The 19406-nt window shown below is 45.1% G+C and overlaps 2 protein-coding genes across 3 annotated transcripts in view; one reads left to right on the plus strand and one right to left on the minus strand.

Annotated features, from left to right (window-relative positions):
• The window catches only part of SORCS2 (sortilin related VPS10 domain containing receptor 2), a 1056376-nt gene extending 1052124 nt beyond the window's left edge, over positions 1-4252 (minus strand). Inside the window, exon 1 of one of the 2 annotated variants that reach the window (XM_056555055.1) lies at positions 3852-4247. In XM_056555055.1, the coding sequence (XP_056411030.1) occupies positions 3852-4151 (300 nt within the window). In that variant the 5' untranslated portion in view covers positions 4152-4247. Of the gene's footprint in view, positions 1-3851 lie in introns of both variants that reach the window. The other variant, XM_056555057.1, reaches the window with a different exon arrangement.
• LOC130353397 (uncharacterized) overlaps positions 4222-19406 on the plus strand; it is a 143234-nt gene continuing 128049 nt past the window's right edge. The window contains exon 1 of the mRNA XM_056555059.1: positions 4222-4334. The gene's annotated coding sequence lies outside the window, so the exon portion shown is untranslated. The remainder of the gene's footprint in view (positions 4335-19406) is intronic.

Consider the following 19406-nt stretch of genomic DNA (forward strand, 5'->3'; position numbering starts at 1 on the left):
TAGATATATATATATGAGATAGATAGATAGATAGATATGAGATAGATAGATAGATATTAGATAGATAAATAGATATGAGAGATAGATATGAGATAGATAGATATGAGATATAGATAGATAGATATGAGAGATAGATAGATAGATATGAGAGATAGATAGATAGATATGAGACAGATAGATAGATAGATATGAGATAAATAGATAGATATGGGATAGATAGATAGATAGATAGATAGATAGATACAGCACGAGAGAATTAGAGCAGCACGTCCCACAATGTTATGATAGCGGTGCAAGCAGCGAGTGGAGCCCCGGTCAAGGCAATTCAGACATCAAGGAAGGATGCCGCAGCACACGGAAGGTTCAAAAGTGTAAACAGTGGTTTATTCCATGATAATACAAGTTAGTAACGTTTCTGCTGCCAGTGCAGCCTTTGTCAAGCTGACAAAGGCTGCACTGGCAGCAGAAACGTTGCTAACTTGTATTATCATGGAATAAACCACTGTTTACACTTTTGAACCTTCCGTGTGCTGCGGCATCCTTCCTAGATAGATAGATAGATAGATATGAGATAGATAGATAGATAGAGAGATATGAGATAGATAAAAGATAATTTCCTGGGTAACTGAATATTGTACATCAGATGTAAATAACAATCCTTGAGAAATTAATCTCAAACCAAACAATTTGCAATGCAAAAACATTTCAATTAAAACATAAATAAATAAATAAAATATTCCAAAATATTTATCAATTCCACATCCTCAGTCATCGGTGCCTACTGTCACTTCTAGTTCTCTTCCACTGGAGAGCAAAGGTTGCTAAGCACAACCACATCCTTAAAGAGCACCTGTCACCAAACTAAACTTTCAATATATTGTTCCTTATTTGATTATAAGACACTTTGCTATTTAATTGTTGTTAAAATTCTCAACCTTTATATGTGTTTAATGTGATTGAAAAAACGGCCACTAGGTGGCTCTGTTCTGTTCCCTGCTGCAAGTCAAACAGTTAGTTTGGTCTCCTTCCGGCCTGGCAGGAGACCAAACTCAGGAAGTGCATGTGGGGCATGGTGAGGCACAGCTCTAGCAGGTTTCAGTGGCATTGCACCTGCTGGGGGACGCCCACTTTCTCCTGCCAGGAGCTCATACAATGTGAGCAAGGGGAAAGGTATGATACAGAGCTTTTTCAAGTTCGGAATTTTTTTTTTAAAGGCAGAAGGGGTGTTAGGAGGAGTTAGGGAATATAATCTGAGTTAGTTTACAAAATGTGGTTTGATGACATGTATTCTTAAAAAAAAAAAAAGAGCGTGCCTCCAGTCGTTGCAAAACTACAACTCCCAGCATGCCCAGACAGCCTTCGGCTGTCTGGGCATGCTGGGAGTTGTAGTTTTGCAACAGCTGGAGACACACTATTTTGAAAACACCGAGATCCCCTTAATCCTTAAGACATTATCAGTGAATACATGAGACCAGTCTTTCACCATCACTTCTTGGTGTTCATCTATCATGTGCTGGTTAGACCATTGATGACATATACAAGGTAACAACAACAATAGTAAATGCAATAACAATAGAAACAACAGGGGAGTCATTTGTATCCACCACTAGTACTGAAGCATGTATATATTGTACTTTATAGCCTATCATAGAAAAAACAATAGCGACCCAAGGGAACGACCAGCAGCAGCAACATCAACCCCTACACCCCCCCCCCCCCTATTGTTGGCTGGAGGCAGGAGATCATACATCAAGTCTGACAAGTGACACCACAGATTGATAGGCAGATACTGCACAAGTACACAACAGCAGCCAAGAATACACAGCTACAGAAACAGCAATCATTGCCATCTCATGGAAGTGGGTGGTAAAGATCAGACATGCCAGTGGGCACTGACCTATTGCAAGAAAAAAAAAAAATTGGCATGACACTTATGAGCATGTAAGTTGAATAAGCCAGTCATAGAACTGTAGATGGGTTAAAATTCATAGACTAGTGTGAGTGTGCATACATGTTACAGGGCATGTGCTTAAAAGTGGGGTGAAAAAAAGTAGACATGTATAAGCAAGCACAATAAGAGGGCATTTAACCCTGAAAGTGTTCATGCACATGTAAGAGTTAAAGGGGTATTCCAGGAAAACACTTTTTTTTTTTAATATATATATATATATATATATATATATATATATATATATCAACTGATTTATATATCCAGAAAGTTAAACAGATTTGTAAATTACTTCTATTAAAAAAATCTTAATCCTTTCAATAATTATCAGCTGCTGAAGTTAAGTTGTTCTTTTCTGTTCTTTTCTGGCAGCAGCACTCTCTGCTGACATCTCTGTCTGTCTCGGGAACTGCACAGAGTAGAAGAGGTTTGCTATGGGGATTTGCTCCTACTCTGGACAGTTCCCGAGAGAGGTGCCATCAGAGAGCACTTAGCAGGAAAATAACAACTCAACTTCAGCAGCTCATAAGTACTGAAAAGATTAAGATTCTTTTTATAGAAGTAATTTACAAATCTATTAAACTTTCTGGAGCTAGTTGAGATATAATTTATTTATTCTTTGTTATCATTTTTTTTTTCTTTTAAAGTTTTTTCCTGGATAACCCATTTAACTTATGTAGTGTATAGACTTGGGCATTTGACCCTGGTAAGGCATTGCCAGATACCAGGGTTTATAACTTAAGCCAGTGTTTCCCAACCAGGGTGCCTCCAGCTGTTGCAAAACTACAACTCCCAGCATGCCCGTACAGCCGTTGGCTGTCCGGGCATGCTGGGAGCTGTAGTTTTGCAACAGCTGGAGGCACCCTGGTTGGGAAGCACTGACTTAAGCAGTGCATAAACATGTACCAGGACATTTAACCCTAATAGTGCATTGACAGATACCAGGGCTTATAACTTATACAGTGCATACACAGGTACCAGGGCATTTAACCCTGAAAGTGCATTGACAGGTACCAGGGTTTATAGCTTATGCAGTGCATACACAGGTACCTGGGCATTTAACCCTAATAGTGCATTGACAGGTACCATGGCTTATAACTTATACAGTGCATAGACAGGTACCAGGGCATTTAACCCTAATAGTGCATTGACAGATAACAGGGTTTATAACTTAAGCAGTGCATAGACAGGTACCAGGGCATTTAACCCTAATAGTGCATTGACAAGTACCAGGGTTTATAACTTATACAGTGCATACACATGTACCAGGGCATTTAACCCTAATAGTGCATTGACAGGTACCATGGCTTATAACTTATACAGTGCATAGACATGTACCAGGGCATTTAACCATAATAGTGCATTGACAGGTACCATGGCTTATAACTTATACAGTGCATAGACAGGTACCAGGGCATTTAACCCTAATAGTGCATTGACAAGTACCAGGGTTTATAACTTATACAGTGCATACACATGTACCAGGGCATTTAACCCTAATAGTGCATTGACAGGTACCATGGCTTATAACTTATACAGTGCATACACAGGTACCAGGGCATTTAACCCTAATAGTGCATTGACAGGTACCATGGCTTATAACTTATACAGTGCATACACATGTACCAGGGCATTTAACCCTAATAGTGCATTGACAGGTACCATGGCTTATAACTTATACAGTGCATACACATGTACCAGGGCATTTAACTCTGGAAGTGCATTGACATCTACCAGTGTGTGCATCTCTGACAGTTCTTAGACATGCCAGTGGGCACTTAAAGCTTCCATTGGCACAATCAGGGTGCAAGCAGCAGCCATGCCATGGTACCAGTGAGGGCTCAATCTGCCAAGTGACAGGTCACCTTAATTCCAATAGACAAGAAATGTTAGAGGGACTCACGCTGCTGTTCTCCCCGGTCCAGTGCACCATGGCTTGGTTGTGAGATGCATCCCCCTTGAGCACAAACGAGGTGCTGAGCAGTGAGATGTGATCTGAGCTTGTAGCCCTCCCAAAGCGACCAGCTGAAGCATAAGCATCCTTAGTAACCCCATCTCCATCAACTCTGCTCTCTGCCTCCTGTAGATCCCGAGTACTCCTGCTCACCCAGCCTGTGCCCTGGACCAGCTGCACCAGCAGGGAAAGACTGGCAAAGCACAGGATGCCCATAGGAGGAGGAAGAAGTGGCCCCCTCAGTGCCATGCTCCTCTTCTGATGTGGCTAGTGACAGGCTAGGGATGTGTATGCCAGATAGATAGATACTGGAAGAGAGAGGGTGGGATTGCAAACAAAGCAAGGTTTTTCCTCCTTACATTGGATAGCACTGAGCTTTCACAAGTCAAGCGGTCATTGGAAAAGGAATGCGGGCGCCATCTGCCGGTAGTGGTGAGTAATGATTGTGTCATTTACTTTGTGTATTTAATTTACACACCTATCCTGTTATATTGTAATTGGGATCTTCTACAAATTAAATGATCTTTCTATTTCATATCTATCTCATATTTATCTATTATGTATCTATCTCTCATGTCTGTCTTTCATGTCTCTCTCTCTCTCTCTCTTTCTCACACTCTCTCATGTCTCTCTTTTTCATGTCTCTCTCATATCTCTCTTTCATGTCCCATGTCTCTCTCTCTCTCTCATGTCTCACTCTCATGTATCTCTCTCATGTTTCTCTCTTTCATGTCCCATGTCTCTCTCTCTCTCATGTCTCACTCTCATGTATCTCTCTCATGTTTCTCTCTTTCATGTCTCTCTCATGTCTCCCTCTCATGTCTCCCTCTCATGTCTCTCTCTCTAACATGTCTCTCTCTTTCATGTCTCTCTCTCATGACTCTCTCTCTAACATGTCTCTCTTTCATGTCTCTCTCTCTCATGTCTCTCTCTCTCTCTCTCTCTCTCTCTCTCTCTCTCTCTCTCTCTCTCTGGAATGTTTTATTTACAGAAGAAATGTGCAGATATATAAAAAAACAAGTAATTTAGTTTCATGTTTTGAATGAATTGTTTCAATAGATACTACAGTATTTCCTTGTGCACAGCAATGTCGTGTACAACTATCAGCCATGACAATCAACAATAGTGAACTGCACTGATTATTTAGTGACCGTGGAATAAGCAGAACATTGTGACAGTGATAACTGGGTGAGAGCATCTTCACAACAGTGGGGTCAGTATACTGCAGTCTATGGGAGGACTACCGGAGAACCAACAACCGGGTCATCAACACCTAAGGCTCATTGATGTGCATGGCCAGTGAATGGGTATGGGAAGAGATATATCAAAGTGAAGGTCTCTAAACCGAACCTCAAGATGATGCAAAACTACAACTCCCAGCATGCCAACGGCTGTCTGGGCATGCTGGGAGTTGTAGTTTTGCAACATCTGGAGGTCCACAGTTTGGAGATCACTGCTATAAAGTGAATAGCCAAAAAAGCTGCTATCACCAGATACCACAGGACACCTTCATAGGTCGTATGCCATCCATTCCCCATTGGGTAACAGCTGTTTTGGGGATACAATGGAGTGGGGGAGGGCACTACATAATATTATGCAGGTGATGTACAGTCATGGCCACCCCTGTTGCCACCCCTCGCGACTCGCATCCCGGTCTCCTCACCTGTCCTGTTCCCCGACGGCTCTGCTCCCTAGGGCGCGCGCGTGCTGGCTCTCTGCGATTTAAAGGGCCAGTGCGCCACTGATTGGCGCCTGGCCCAATTAGTGCTCACACCTGTGCCCTCTCTATATAACCTCACTTCCCCTTCCCAGCATTGCCGGATCTTGTTGCCTTGTAACAGGGAAAGCGTTTCCTTGTATGTCCCAAGCCAGTGTTCTAGACCCTCTGCCGTTGCCCCTGACTACGATCCTTGCTGCCTGCCCTGACCTTCTGCTACGTCCGACCTTGCTCTTGCCTAATCCCTTGTACCGTGCCTGTCTCAGCCGTCAGTTGGAGTTGAGTCGCTATCGGGTGGAACGACCTGGGGGTTACCTGCCGCTGCAAGTCCATCCCGCTTTGCAGTGGGCTCTGGTGAAAACCAGTAACCCCTTAGACTCCGTTCCCCTGGTACGGCCCACGTCATCACCCCACTGACACAGAGGATCCACCACCAGTATCCTCACAGTATCCGGATCCTGACAGTCATACTGAATAACAGTACTATTTCACTAACACAGCACACTCCCAATGCATGTTAGGACAAGGCAAAGTGTTCTACTTCCCTATTGAGGCCAGAAATAGCCATTTTTAATAGCGATTCGCTGCAAATAAATTCAGAACAAAACTAATTTTGGGGGGAAAATCCGGTGAATCGGCCGAATCGAATTTTTCAAAAAATTCGCTCATCTCTAGTGCCAACATTTACGGTGCCTTGTGTTATGTATGATGTCGCTATAGCATCAACTTTAGCTTTACACGTATATAACTCCCTTACCTTTACATTCAATCTCTGTACAACCCCGAACAGAGATTGAATGTAAAGGTAAGGGAGTTATATACGTGAAAAGTTATATACGCTAAAGTTGATGCTATAGCGACATCATACATAACACAAGGCACCGTAAATGTTGGCACTAGAGATGAGCGAATTTTTTTAAAAATTCGAATCGGTCGATTCACCGGATTTTCCCCCCAAAATTTGTTTTTTTCCGAATGTATTTGCAACAAATCGCTATTAAAAATGGCTATTTCTGGCCTATTTATGGCTATTTACGGCTATGGCTATTTCTGGCCTCAATAGGGAAGTAGAACACTCTGCCTTGTCCTAACATGCATTGGCAGTCATTCAAGTTCAGAAAATTTTTAGGGTACCAAGGGGGAGCAGGGAAAAATTGGTGGAATTCTTGTATATTCAAAGTATTGTACATTGGGCAGGATAGGAAGATATTGATGCTCTGACACCTATGAAAAATGCTTTTTACGTCACTTAAGATGTCTTATACAGCGCCCGTTGATTTGGAGAGGTGTGCACTGTTATATAGGGGTAGGACCTTTTTATTTTGTTATGTTTTTCATTGTTTTATCTACTTATTTATTTGTATTTATTCTTATAATTCATAATATTTATGAATCATTTTCAAGGTAGAAGCGCTGGTGAACTTGACCACATGATCTTTGTATTCCCTGCTCTCTTAACAACTATAGTCTATAGGTAACAGAAGGCATAGACATGCAGGGAAGACATTACCGATCACAGCATGCCCTCAAACGCATCATTGATAATGCAAAGGGATTCCCTTTCAACCTTCTCAATGCAGAAATAATATAAGAACTACCTTTAGGGGTTTTCGTGAGAGAGACTGCATACATCACATAGCCCTAAACCTCTTTAAAGGGGTACTCGGGGGAACTAAACCCATAGCCCATGCTTTCCCTCTCACCAACCTATGTATTTGTCTAAATATCATTCATTAGCTATATAGAGCAGTTTTCCTCTTTCAGCTGTCACTTACAGGCACGAAATGAGAGAAAAATTGTCTTGGTTTAAACTCCTCACTGAGACTAGCCCCCACCCTTCAGGACAACACCACCTGATTTCTGTCTGATTTCTGTTTGGTCTAGAGCTCTGGCCATACATCCACGCCTCCCCTCCCTGTAAGAGAGCTTGTGAGCTGTGAGAGAAAAGCAGTGAAGATTCTTAGTCAAAACTGAGCACATAGTTGCTGTTTTCCGGCTGAATATCTAATCACTGACTTCTACTATTCAGAGCACAGCAAGATTTATTGCTGGAGGAAGTATAGACTGGAAAAAAAGACATGTACAGTGTGTGTGAGCTGCAGTGTAAGCATGCACACAGATAGTGAAAGCAGTTGGCTGGCAGCCATTACACAGAGCTGCACAGACTTCTGGGAGTTGTAGTCTGTGCTGCAAACAAGGAAAAAGTATTTAGGAGACATCGGGGGCCAAAGGAGCTGCAAAAACCACATGAATAACTACAGAGGACACAGAACAGGTATTGTGGTGGCTTTGTGGCATTTGTTTTTCTTAACTTCCCTGGAGTACCCCTTTAAAGTATATTTTAGGAATAAAAGAGGAGAGATGTATTAGTACATAGCAGGGTGTTACCTGGTGCTGATCTTGGTCTTCATCCTTTTATGGTTCTGAATTGCCTTTTTTATGTTGCAGTTCACTGAGGAGGAGAAGGTGTTCCCCTGCTTGCCTTCAGATCTTATGTGGGAACTTTCAACTTCACTCCTCAGAGCTGATAGCTGTCTGTGCATTGAAACAGGCCCGACGCACACAGCAGGCTGATTGACAAGCTGAGAGCATGCACAGAGCCTTGCTCTTCCTATATTTTATCATGGCACAACTAGCTGCCTGGATAAGACAGTTTTCTGGCCCCCTAGTGGTGAGACGTATCGATAATTTTTTCACCCAAAATATTACTCAAGAGTACCTGTCACCATACTAAACTTTTAATATATTACTTATGTAAGTATAAGACACTTTGCCATTTACTTGCTGTTAAAATTCACAACTTTTAAATGTTGTTGTTGAAAAAAAACACCACTAGGTGGCTCTGTTCTATTCCCTGCCACAAGTCAAACAGTTAGTTTGGTCTCCCCCCACCGGCCTGGCAGGAGACTCAACTCAGGAAGTGTGTGCGGGGCATGGCAAGGCACAGCTCTCTCAGGCTTCAGTGACGTTGTGCCTGCTGGGGAAAGCCCACTCTCTCCTGGCAGGAGCTTACACACTGTGAGCAAGGGGAAACGTATGATATAGAGCTTTCTAAAGCTCGGGAAAAAAATTTAAGAGCAGGAGGGGTGTTAGGAGTAGTTAGGGAATATAATCTGAGTCAGTTTAAAAAATATGGTTTGAGGACAGGTACTCTTTAACCAATATATCTGACTTATAATACAGTGGGGCAAAAAAGTATTTGGTCAGCCACCAATTGTGCATGTTCTCCCACTTAAAAAGATGAGAATGGCCTGTAATTTTCATCATAGGTATACCTCAACTATGAGAGACATAATGAGAAAAAAATCCCTAAAATCACATTGTCTGATTTTTAAAGAATTTATTTGCAAATTATGGTGGAAATTAAGTATTTGGTCACCTACAAACAAGCAAGATTTCTGGCTCTCACAGACCTGTAACAACTTCTTTAATAGTCTCCTCTGTCCTCCACTCATTACCTGTATTAATGGCCCCTGTTTGAACTTGTTATCAGTATAAAAGAAAACTGTCCACAACCTCAAACAGTCACTTTCCAAACTCCACTATGGCCAAGACCAAAGAGCTGTGGAAGGACACCAGAAACAAAATTGTAGATCTGCACCAAGCTGGGAAGACTTAATCTGCAATAGGCAAGCAGCTTGGTGTGAAGAAATCAACTGTGGGAGCAATTATTAGAAAATGGAAGACATACAAGACCACTGATAATCTCCCTCGATCTGGGGCTCCATGCAAGATCTCACCCCGTGGTGTCAAAATTATCACAAGAACGGTGAGCAAAAATCCCAGAACCACATGGGGGGACCTAGTGAATGACCTTGTTACGCCGAGCGCTCCGGGTCCCCGTTCCTCCCCGGAGCGCTCGCCTCATCCTCGTTGCTGCAGCGCCCCGGTCAGATCCACTGACCGGGTGCGCTGCGGTACCGCCTCCAGCCGGGATGCGATTCGCGATGCGGGTGGCGCCCGCTCGCGATGCGCACCCCGGTCCCCGTACCTGACTCGCTCTCCGTCGGTCCTGTCCCGGCGCGCGCGGCCCCGCTCCCTAGGGCGCGCGCGCGCCGGGTCTCTGCAATTTAAAGGGCCAGTGCACCAATGTTGGTGCCTGGCCCAATCTTCCCAATTACCAATTAGTGTGATCACCTGTGTACTTCCCTATATTACCTCACTTCCCCTGCACTCCCTTGCCGGATCTTGTTGCCTTAGTGCCTAGTGAAAGCGTTCCCTTGTCTGTTCCTAGCCCGTGTTCCTGACCTCCTGCCGTTGCCCCTGACTACGATCCTTGCTGCCTGCCTCGACCTTCTGCTACGTCCGACCTTGCTTCTGCCTACTCCCTTGTACCTCGCCTATCTTCAGTATCTTCAGCAGTCAGAGAGGTGAGCCGTTGCTAGTGGATACGACCTGGTCACTACCGCCGCAGCAAGACCATCCCGCTTTGCGGCGGGCTCTGGTGAAAACCTGTAGTGGCTTAGAACCGGTCCACTAGCGCGGTCCTCGCCAATCCCTCTCTGGCACAGAGGATCCACCTCCTGCCAGCCGGCATCGTGACAGTAGATCCGGCCATGGATCCCGCTGAAGTTCCTCTGCCAGTTGTCACCGACCTCCCTACACTGGTCGCCCAGCTAGCCCTAAAGATCGCCCAACGAGATCAACAGCTGGCATACTTGACCTCCGAGGCACTGCGTATTCAGTCACAGATACAGCAGCTGCAGATACAGCAACAGCTACAGCTGCAACTACCATCTCCTCCGCCGGCTCCTGCAACTCCTCCGCAGCAACCGGCCGTTCCTAACCCCTGCTTGTCCCTGCCGGACAAATTTGGCGTAAAGATCGCCCAACGAGATCAACAGCTGGCATACTTGATCTCCGAGACACAGCGTCTTCAGTCACAGTTACAGCAGCTGCTGCCGCAGATACAGCAACTTCAGTCACAGCAGCTGCTGCCGCAGATACAGCAACTTCAGTCACAGCTACAGCTGCAACAACCATCTCCTCCGCCGGCTCCTGCAACTCCTCCGCAGCAACCGGCCGTTCTTAACCCCTGCTTGTCCCTGCCGGACACGTTTGATGGGGACCGCAATGATTCTGCCACAGCCACAGTCCAGTCCTTCTTCGCTGAGGTCCGTGGTGTCTTCGAGGAGCCTGCCCGAGCTTCTTCTGCCGAGATTGCCCTGCTGAACCTGGAACAGGGTGTTTCTTCCATTGGCGAGTACGCCATTCAGTTCCGTGCTCTTGCTTACGAGTTGTCCTGGAATAGTGAGGTTCTCTGCGCGACCTTTAAAAAAGGCCTATCCAGCAACATTAAAGATGTTCTGGCCGCACGAGAGACTCCTGCTGACCTACATGAACTCATTCATCTTGCCACTCGCATTGACATGCGTTCTTCCGGATGGCGTCTGGAGCTCCGCCTGGATATGGACTTTGTTCGCACGAAGCGTTTTTTCTCCCCGGCTCCTCTCTCCTCTGGTCCTCTGCAATCCGTTCCTGTGCTTCCCGCCGCGGAGGCTATGCAAGTTGACCGGTCTCGCTTGACACCTCAAGAGAGGACACGACGCCGCATGGAGAATCTTTGCCTGTACTATGCCGGTACCGAACACTTCCTGAAGGATTGTCCTATCCGTCCTCCCCGCCTGGAAAGACGTACGCTGACTCCGCACAAAGGTGACACAGTTCTTGATGTCAACTCTGCTTCTCCACGCCTTACTGTGCCTGTGCGGATATCTGCCTCTACCTTCTCCTTCTCTACTATGGTCTCCTTGGATTCCGGATCTGCAGGAAAATTTTTTTTGGCCTCTCTTATCAACAGGTTCTACGTCCCTGTGACCAGTCTCGCCAGACCCCTCTACATCTATTGTATTAACAATAAAAGATTGGACTGTCTCATGCGTTTCCGCACAGAACCCCTCCTAATGTGCATCGGACCTCATCACGGAAAAATTGACTTTTTTTTCCTCAGGTTCTTTGGCCCCAAGAAGAGGGGGAGACCCAAGGGGGGGGGTACTGTTACGCCGAGCGCTCCGGGTCCCCGTTCCTCCCCGGAGCGCTCGCCTCATCCTCGTTGCTGCAGCGCCCCGGTCAGATCCACTGACCGGGTGCGCTGCGGTACCGCCTCCAGCCGGGATGCGATTCGCGATGCGGGTGGCGCCCGCTCGCGATGCGCACCCCGGTCCCCGTACCTGACTCGCTCTCCGTCGGTCCTGTCCCGGCGCGCGCGGCCCCGCTCCCTAGGGCGCGCGCGCGCCGGGTCTCTGCAATTTAAAGGGCCAGTGCACCAATGTTGGTGCCTGGCCCAATCTTCCCAATTACCAATTAGTGTGATCACCTGTGTACTTCCCTATATTACCTCACTTCCCCTGCACTCCCTTGCCGGATCTTGTTGCCTTAGTGCCTAGTGAAAGCGTTCCCTTGTCTGTTCCTAGCCCGTGTTCCTGACCTCCTGCCGTTGCCCCTGACTACGATCCTTGCTGCCTGCCTCGACCTTCTGCTACGTCCGACCTTGCTTCTGCCTACTCCCTTGTACCTCGCCTATCTTCAGTATCTTCAGCAGTCAGAGAGGTGAGCCGTTGCTAGTGGATACGACCTGGTCACTACCGCCGCAGCAAGACCATCCCGCTTTGCGGCGGGCTCTGGTGAAAACCTGTAGTGGCTTAGAACCGGTCCACTAGCGCGGTCCTCGCCAATCCCTCTCTGGCACAGAGGATCCACCTCCTGCCAGCCGGCATCGTGACAGTCCTGCAGATAGCTGGGACCAAAGTAACAAAGGCTACCATCAGTAACGTACTACACCACCAGGGACTCAAATCATGCAGTGCCAGACATGTCCCCCAGCTTAAGCCAGTACATGTCCGGGCCGGTCTGAAGTTTGCTGAAGTGCTGAAGTGGTTTCAAATGGCAGGAATTAAATTAAACTGCAAGCATCCCCCATTGTATGCATTTATGCTGGGGGGGAGAGCAGATCCCGCACTTGTGGTCCGTTGAAGGGCAATCCCCAGCATTAAATGCATACAATGGGGGATGCCTGCAGCAGACTACAAGTGCCAGAATGGCATCCTACACCTGATGAAAAGTGCGGATGTGTAACATATAGAATAATACAAAAATTTAGGTGCACTACTGTGGTAAATGTAGACAGTAACATAAGACTAATCCTCAAAATGATGTAAAAATTTAGACATTAGCCAGTATATCCTTATATGAAGGACATACCTGAGCCCGCACTCAACGCCAAGGTTTCTCAAGTGGCAAGGGACCTAACACTAAACTTACCTGTGCCGTATGGGCAATACTAGGGGCCAGTGGGCAATTACAGCCCCATTAGGTCTGACTCACAGCCTGCTCCAAGTTCACTCCAGTGTGACTAAGCACACAAACAATGGGAGGAGGGAGGAAGGCTATGAGCGCCACCCAAGTCTCTCTTAGTTGAGGTATACCTATGATAAAAATTACAGGCCCTCTCATCTTTTTAAGTGGGAGAACTTGCACAATTGGTGGCTGACTAAATACTTTTTTGCCCCACTGTATATATTATAAATATAGATATAATGTTATTATCTATATTATATAAAATGCTTTGCAAATGACAGTACCCATTTCATCAAAAACCCCCAAAGTTTAATTTTATTAATACATTTTTGGACTGTGCCATGAAGCCAGTTTGCCCTTTGTTTATCTGTTGCAAAACTTCAACTCCCATCATGCTCTGACAACCAAAGGCTGAGGGACATAATCTGGAAGACATTGTTCGGATGAATTATTATTTACTAAGATACATTCCTACTGAGAGTTCTCCCGTCTTTCCAGTATCTGTACACATTCCACAATGTGCTAGCGGGACATTAGGATTAGGATGCGTGTTTTCGTGTTGTCTATATGGCCTACATAGTAAACTCCATTTCTTCATGGCTGTAAAATATAACAGGACACATTGTTGCTCTATAAATGATGATGGACTAAACAGGCACTTTAAATTGGGATGTCTGGAAGATGCCCACAAGCTTACTAGAGCTGTAGTTGGAGGAAGCTCACGGAGAGTGTATACATTTATACTTTAACCCTTAAACCCCACTTGGTAAAAACATGTAGAAAGTTGGCACAGTGTATATCGTAAGAGATCATAGTTAATAACCCACTCTAGACCACCAGGATTTAGAGTCCATCAAGTTCAACCTATAACTTTAATGAGTCCCTACTGAGTTGATCCAGAGGAAGGCAAAAAACCCACATACTGGAGGTAAAAATTCCTTCCCTAATATGGCAGAATAAATCCCTGGATCAACGTTCTGTCCCTATAAATCTAGTATTCATAACCAGCGATGTTATTATTCTCCAAAAATGCATCCAGCCCCATTTTGAACTCTTTTACAGAGTTCACCATGACCACCTCCTCAGGCAGAGAATTCCACAGTCTCACTGCTCTTACAGTAAAGAACCGTCTTACCGTCTGTGCTGGTGTAGAAACCTTCTTTCCTCTAAACGTAGAGGATGCGCCCTTGTTATACATACAGTCCTGGGTATAAATAAATCATGGGAGAGATCTCTGAACTGGTCACTACAGCTAAATTTACTGTTAACTAAGACCTAAGACTCCCAAGTCCTTTTCCAAGTCAGTCATCCCCAGAGTTCTCCCATTTAAACATAATCCCAGTCTGGATTTTTCTTCCCCATGTGCATTACCTTACATTTATCAGTGTTGAACCTCATCTGCCACTTCCCAGCCCAAACCTCCAACCTATCCAGATCCATTTGTAACAGTGCACTGTCCTCTATAGTGTTTACCACTTTACAGAGTTTAGTATCATCTGCAAAGATTGCTACTTTACTATTCAACCCCTCTACAAGGTCATTAATGAATATATTAAATATAACAGGACCCAAGACTGACCCCTGTGATACCCCACTAGTAACAGTCACCCAATCAAAATAAGTACTATTAATTATCACCCTCTGTTTCCTATCATTGAGCCAGTTGCTTTCCCACTTGCACACATTCTCCCCCAGCCCAATCCTTCTCATTTTATGCACCAACCTTTTATGTGGAACCGTGTAAAATGGTTTGGAAAAATCCAGATATACGACATCCAGCAATTCCCCCATGTCCAGTCTGGAGCTCACCTCCTCATAAAAGCTGAGCAGGTTAGTTTGACAGGACCGATCCCTCATAAATCCATGCTGATATGGAGTCATACATTTATTTTTATCAAGATGCTCCAAAATAGCATCTCTTAGAAAACCCTCAAACAATTTACATACAACGGAGGTTAAAAGGCTTATCCAGGAAAAAAACTTTATATATATATCAACTGGCTCCAGAAAGTTAAACAGATTTGTAAATTACTTCTATAAAAAAATCTTAATCCTTTCAGTACTTATGAGCTGCTGAAGTTGAGTTGTTCTTTTCTGTCTAAGTGCTCTCTGATGACACGTGTCTCGGGAACCGCCCAGTTTAGAAGCAAATCCCCATAGAAAACCTCTTCTACTCTGTGCAGTTCCCGAGACAAGCAGAGATGTCAGCAGAGAGCACTGTTGCCAGACAGAAAACAACAACTCAACTTCAGCAGATGATAGTTATTGGAAGGATTAAGATTTTTTAATAGAAGTAATTTACAAATCTGTTTAACTTTCTGGGGCCAGTTGATATAAAAAAAAAAGTTTTTCCTGGAATACCCCTTTAAACTAACAGGCCTATAATTCCCGGGGTCACCTTTTGACCCCTTTTTATATATTGGCACAACATTTGCCATGCGCCAGTCCTGGGGAACAATCCCTGTCACTATAGAGTCCCTAAATATTAAATAGGGGTCTGTCTATTACATTACTTAATTCCTTTAGAACTCGGGGGTGAATACCATCTGGACCTGGTGATTTGTCTATTTTGATTTTTTGTAGGCGTCACTGTACTTCTTCCTGGGTTAGACAGGTGACCTGTACTGGGGAGTTTACCTTATCTCGCTGTATTTCTCCTGGCATTTAATTTTCCTCGGTGAATACAGCGGAGAAGAATTTGTTTAATATATTTGCTTTTTCCTGATCCCCGTTTATAATTTCTTCCTCATCATTTTTTAAAGGGCCAACACTTTCATTTTTAACCTTTTTTCTATTTATATAAGAACATTTTGGGGTTAGTTTTATTCTCTTTGGCAATGAGTCTTTCTGTCTCTATTTTTGCGGCTTTTATCAGATTTTTTTTTACATATTTTACATTTTTCTCTATAGCTTTTTAATGCTTCTTCACTGCCGTCCTGTTTTAGTAGCTTAAATGCTTTATTTTTGTCATTTATTGCCTCCTTAACGTTCTTATTCATCCATATTGGTTTTCTTTTATTTCTGACCCTTTTATTCCCATAAGGTATATACATCTTACAGTGAGGATTTAAGATATTTTTAAAAGTCTCCCATTTAGTGTCAGTGTTCTTGTTTTTGAGGACATTATCCCATTTTATATTGTTAAGGGCTTCTCTGAGTTGATCAAACTTTGCCTTCCTAAAGTTCATTGTTTTTGTGGCCCCTGGTGAGATTCCTTTATTGTAGAACAAGTTATAATGTATTATATTATGATAACTATTTCCTAGGTTTCCATCTACTTGCACATTAATTACTCTGTCAGGTCTGTTGGTTAATATTAAGTCTAGTAGGGCGCCCCCTCTGGTCGGGCTCTGCACCATTTGGGACAGATTATTGTCATTAGCTATAGTCAGAAACCTGTTTCCTTTATGAGATTCACAGGTCTCAGTCTTCCAGTTTATATCAGGATAAAGTCCCCCATTATTATCACCTCATTCTGATTTGCTGCCTTGTTTATTTGCCTCAGTAATTGATCTTCTGGCTCTTCCATTATGTTTGGTGGCTTGTAGCAAATCCCTATCAGAATTTTTTTATTCTTAGCTCCATATATTTCTACCCATAATGACTCCACATTATCGTTTCCCTCCCATATATCCTCCCGCAGTGCGGCCTTCAGACTGGACTTTACATAAAGACAAACTCATCCCCCTTTCCGTTTTGTCCGATCCTTCCTGAATAGACTATAACCCTGTATGTTGACCGCCCTGTCACAGCTATCGTCCAACCAAGTCTCTGTTATACCCACTATATCATAATCCTCCTCAGACATCAACGCCTCCAGTTCATCTGTTTTATTGGACAGACTTCTGGCATTAGTCAACATGCAATTCAATGGTGTGTGTTTTTTCTTCCTATGATGCCTATCCCTATTAACTATTCTAACCCCTCCCTTCACTCCACCCCCAGGTACATTAATAAGTCCCCCCTCTCTATCTACACTATCTTCCCCCTCTACATTTTAGGTTCCCTCCCCCCAGTCCCTAGTTTAAATACTCCTCAACCCTTCTAGCCATCTTCTCCCCAAGCACAGCTGCACCCTCCCCATTGAGGTGCAGCCCGTCCCTATGGTAGAGACGGTAACCGACAGCGAAGTCGGCCCAGTTCTCCATGAACCCAAACCCCTCCTTCCTAAACCAGTTTCTGAGCCACTTGTTTACCTCCCTAATCTCCTGCTGCCTCTCTGGTGCGGCTCGTGGTTCAGGTAATATTTCAGAAAATACTACCTTGGAGGTCCTTGCCTTAAGCTTGCGGCCTAAGTCCCTGAAATCATTTTTAAGGACACTCCACCTACCTCTTACTTGGTCATTGGTGCCAATATGTACCATGACTGCTGGTTCTTCTCCAGCCCCACCCAGCAACCTGTCAACCCGATCCGCGATATGCTGAACTCGAGCGCCAGGAAGACAACACACTGTTCGGTGATCCCAGTTTTTGTGACAGATCGCCCTGTCTGTCCCCCTAATAATTGAGTCCCCCACTACCAGCACCTGTCTGGCCTGCACTCCCCCTCATCCCACCCTCCTTACTGGAGCAGACACCCCCCTGGCGGTCAGAGGCAGAGTCCTGCTGCAGTTCTGCTACCTCTGAAATGGCATCCCCCTCATCCGCCAACAGGGCAAACTTGTTGGGGTGTGCCAGATCAGGACTAGCCTCCCTGACACTAGGAATACTAGCAACAACCTTTAAAGCAACCTAGTAAAAACATTGCTGACAAAACTAATATAATTGGTGGTGACTTTCTGCAGTCTTTACAGTAGACACAAGGGTATGGAAATTTATCATGGTATTTAGACAATATTTTCCCTCAAAATGAGTTGCAGTTACTTTTTTGCAGCTTTTCACGTAGATGATTTTCTCATGATTTGTAGTTACATAAAAAAAAAGTTTTTTTTTTTTTTTTAAATGGTAAGGAATTTATCATGTGCGGCTTTTGGCAAAAAGTCGCACATTTTGTCGCAACGGATTAACAAGTCACAGAGCAAGACACAGAGGAGGAGCCATACAAAGTGGGGCACTGAAGTATAAATGTGTAGTACCCCATATTTATCACATGCCAAGCAATCATTTAATAAATCTGGTGCCACCACACAAATTAAAGGTGTAAAAAAAACATTCACCTACACCCCCCTTCATAAATCCCCCCCCCCTCAATGAATGTGTAAACCTTTTTTAAAGCACTTTTCCTGTGTTTGTCATTTATTTGTTCAGATATTATTACTTCAAATTTTTAATAATACAAATTACTGCCAATTAATAAGTTAAATGTTCTGATTTCTGTGGCATACTTACTACAGGATGAGAACAGATGGCATAGGATGGGTAAGATGGCAGCACTCCACAGTTCTGTCCCGGCCACATGTCATCCCGGGCATCCTTCATATAACTTCAGAGCATTGTGCTCAGCAGCATGTACTTGAATGTGAGGAGGGTTTCCATATATACATATATATTTGGAGAGCACTCACCGTATATCGTTTTGGCTTTAAAGCGTACCTGTCAGATCCAAGAAAAAAACTTTTTTTTAAATATATCACTCAGTACTGTCACGATGCCGGCTGGCAGGTGGTGGATCCTCTGTGCCAGAGAGGGATTGGCGTGGACCGTGCTAGAGGATCGGTTCTAAGTCACTACTGGTTTTCACCAGAGCCCGCCGCAAAGCGGGATGGTCTTGCTGCGGCGGTAGTGACCAGGTCGTATCCCCTAGCAACGGCTCAACCTCTCTGGCTGCTGAAGATAGGCGCGGTACAAGGGAGTAGACAGAAGCAAGGTCGGACGTAGCAGAAGGTCGGGGCAGGCAGCAAGGATCGTAGTCAGGGGCAACGGCAGAAGGTCTGGAATCACAGGCAAGGAACACACAAAGAACGCTTTCACTGGCACTAGGGCAACAAGATCCGGCGAGGGAGTGAAGGGGAAGTGAGGTGATATAGGGAAGTGCACAGGTGTAAACACTAATTGGAACCACTGCACCAATCAGCGGTGCAGTGGCCCTTTAAATCGCAAAGACCCGGCGCGCGCGCGCCCTAGGGAGCGGGGCCGCGCGCGCCGGGACAGAACTGACGGGGAGCGAGTCAGGTACGGGAGCCGGGGTGCGCATCGCGAGCGGGCGCTACCCGCATCGCGAATCGCATCCCGGCCGGAGGTGGTAACGCAGCGCCCCGGGTCCGTGGAACCGACCGGGGCGCTGCAGTGAGGGAAGTGTAGCGAGCGCTCCGGGGAGGAGCGGGGACCCGGAGCGCTCGGCGTAACAGTACCCCCCCCCTTGGGTCTCCCCCTCTTCTTGGGGCCTGAGAACCTGAGGATCAGACTTTTGTCCAGGATATTGTCCTCAGGTTCCCAGGACCTCTCTTCTGGACCACAACCCTCCCAATCCACTAAAAAAAAAGTTTTTCCTCTGACTTTTTTAGAGGCCAAGATTTCTTTGACAGAGAAGATGTCCGAGGAGCCGGAAACAG

The sequence above is a fragment of the Hyla sarda genome, chromosome 1 (genome assembly GCF_029499605.1).
Source record: "Hyla sarda isolate aHylSar1 chromosome 1, aHylSar1.hap1, whole genome shotgun sequence".
In the NCBI taxonomy this organism is placed as follows: domain Eukaryota; kingdom Metazoa; phylum Chordata; class Amphibia; order Anura; family Hylidae; genus Hyla; species Hyla sarda.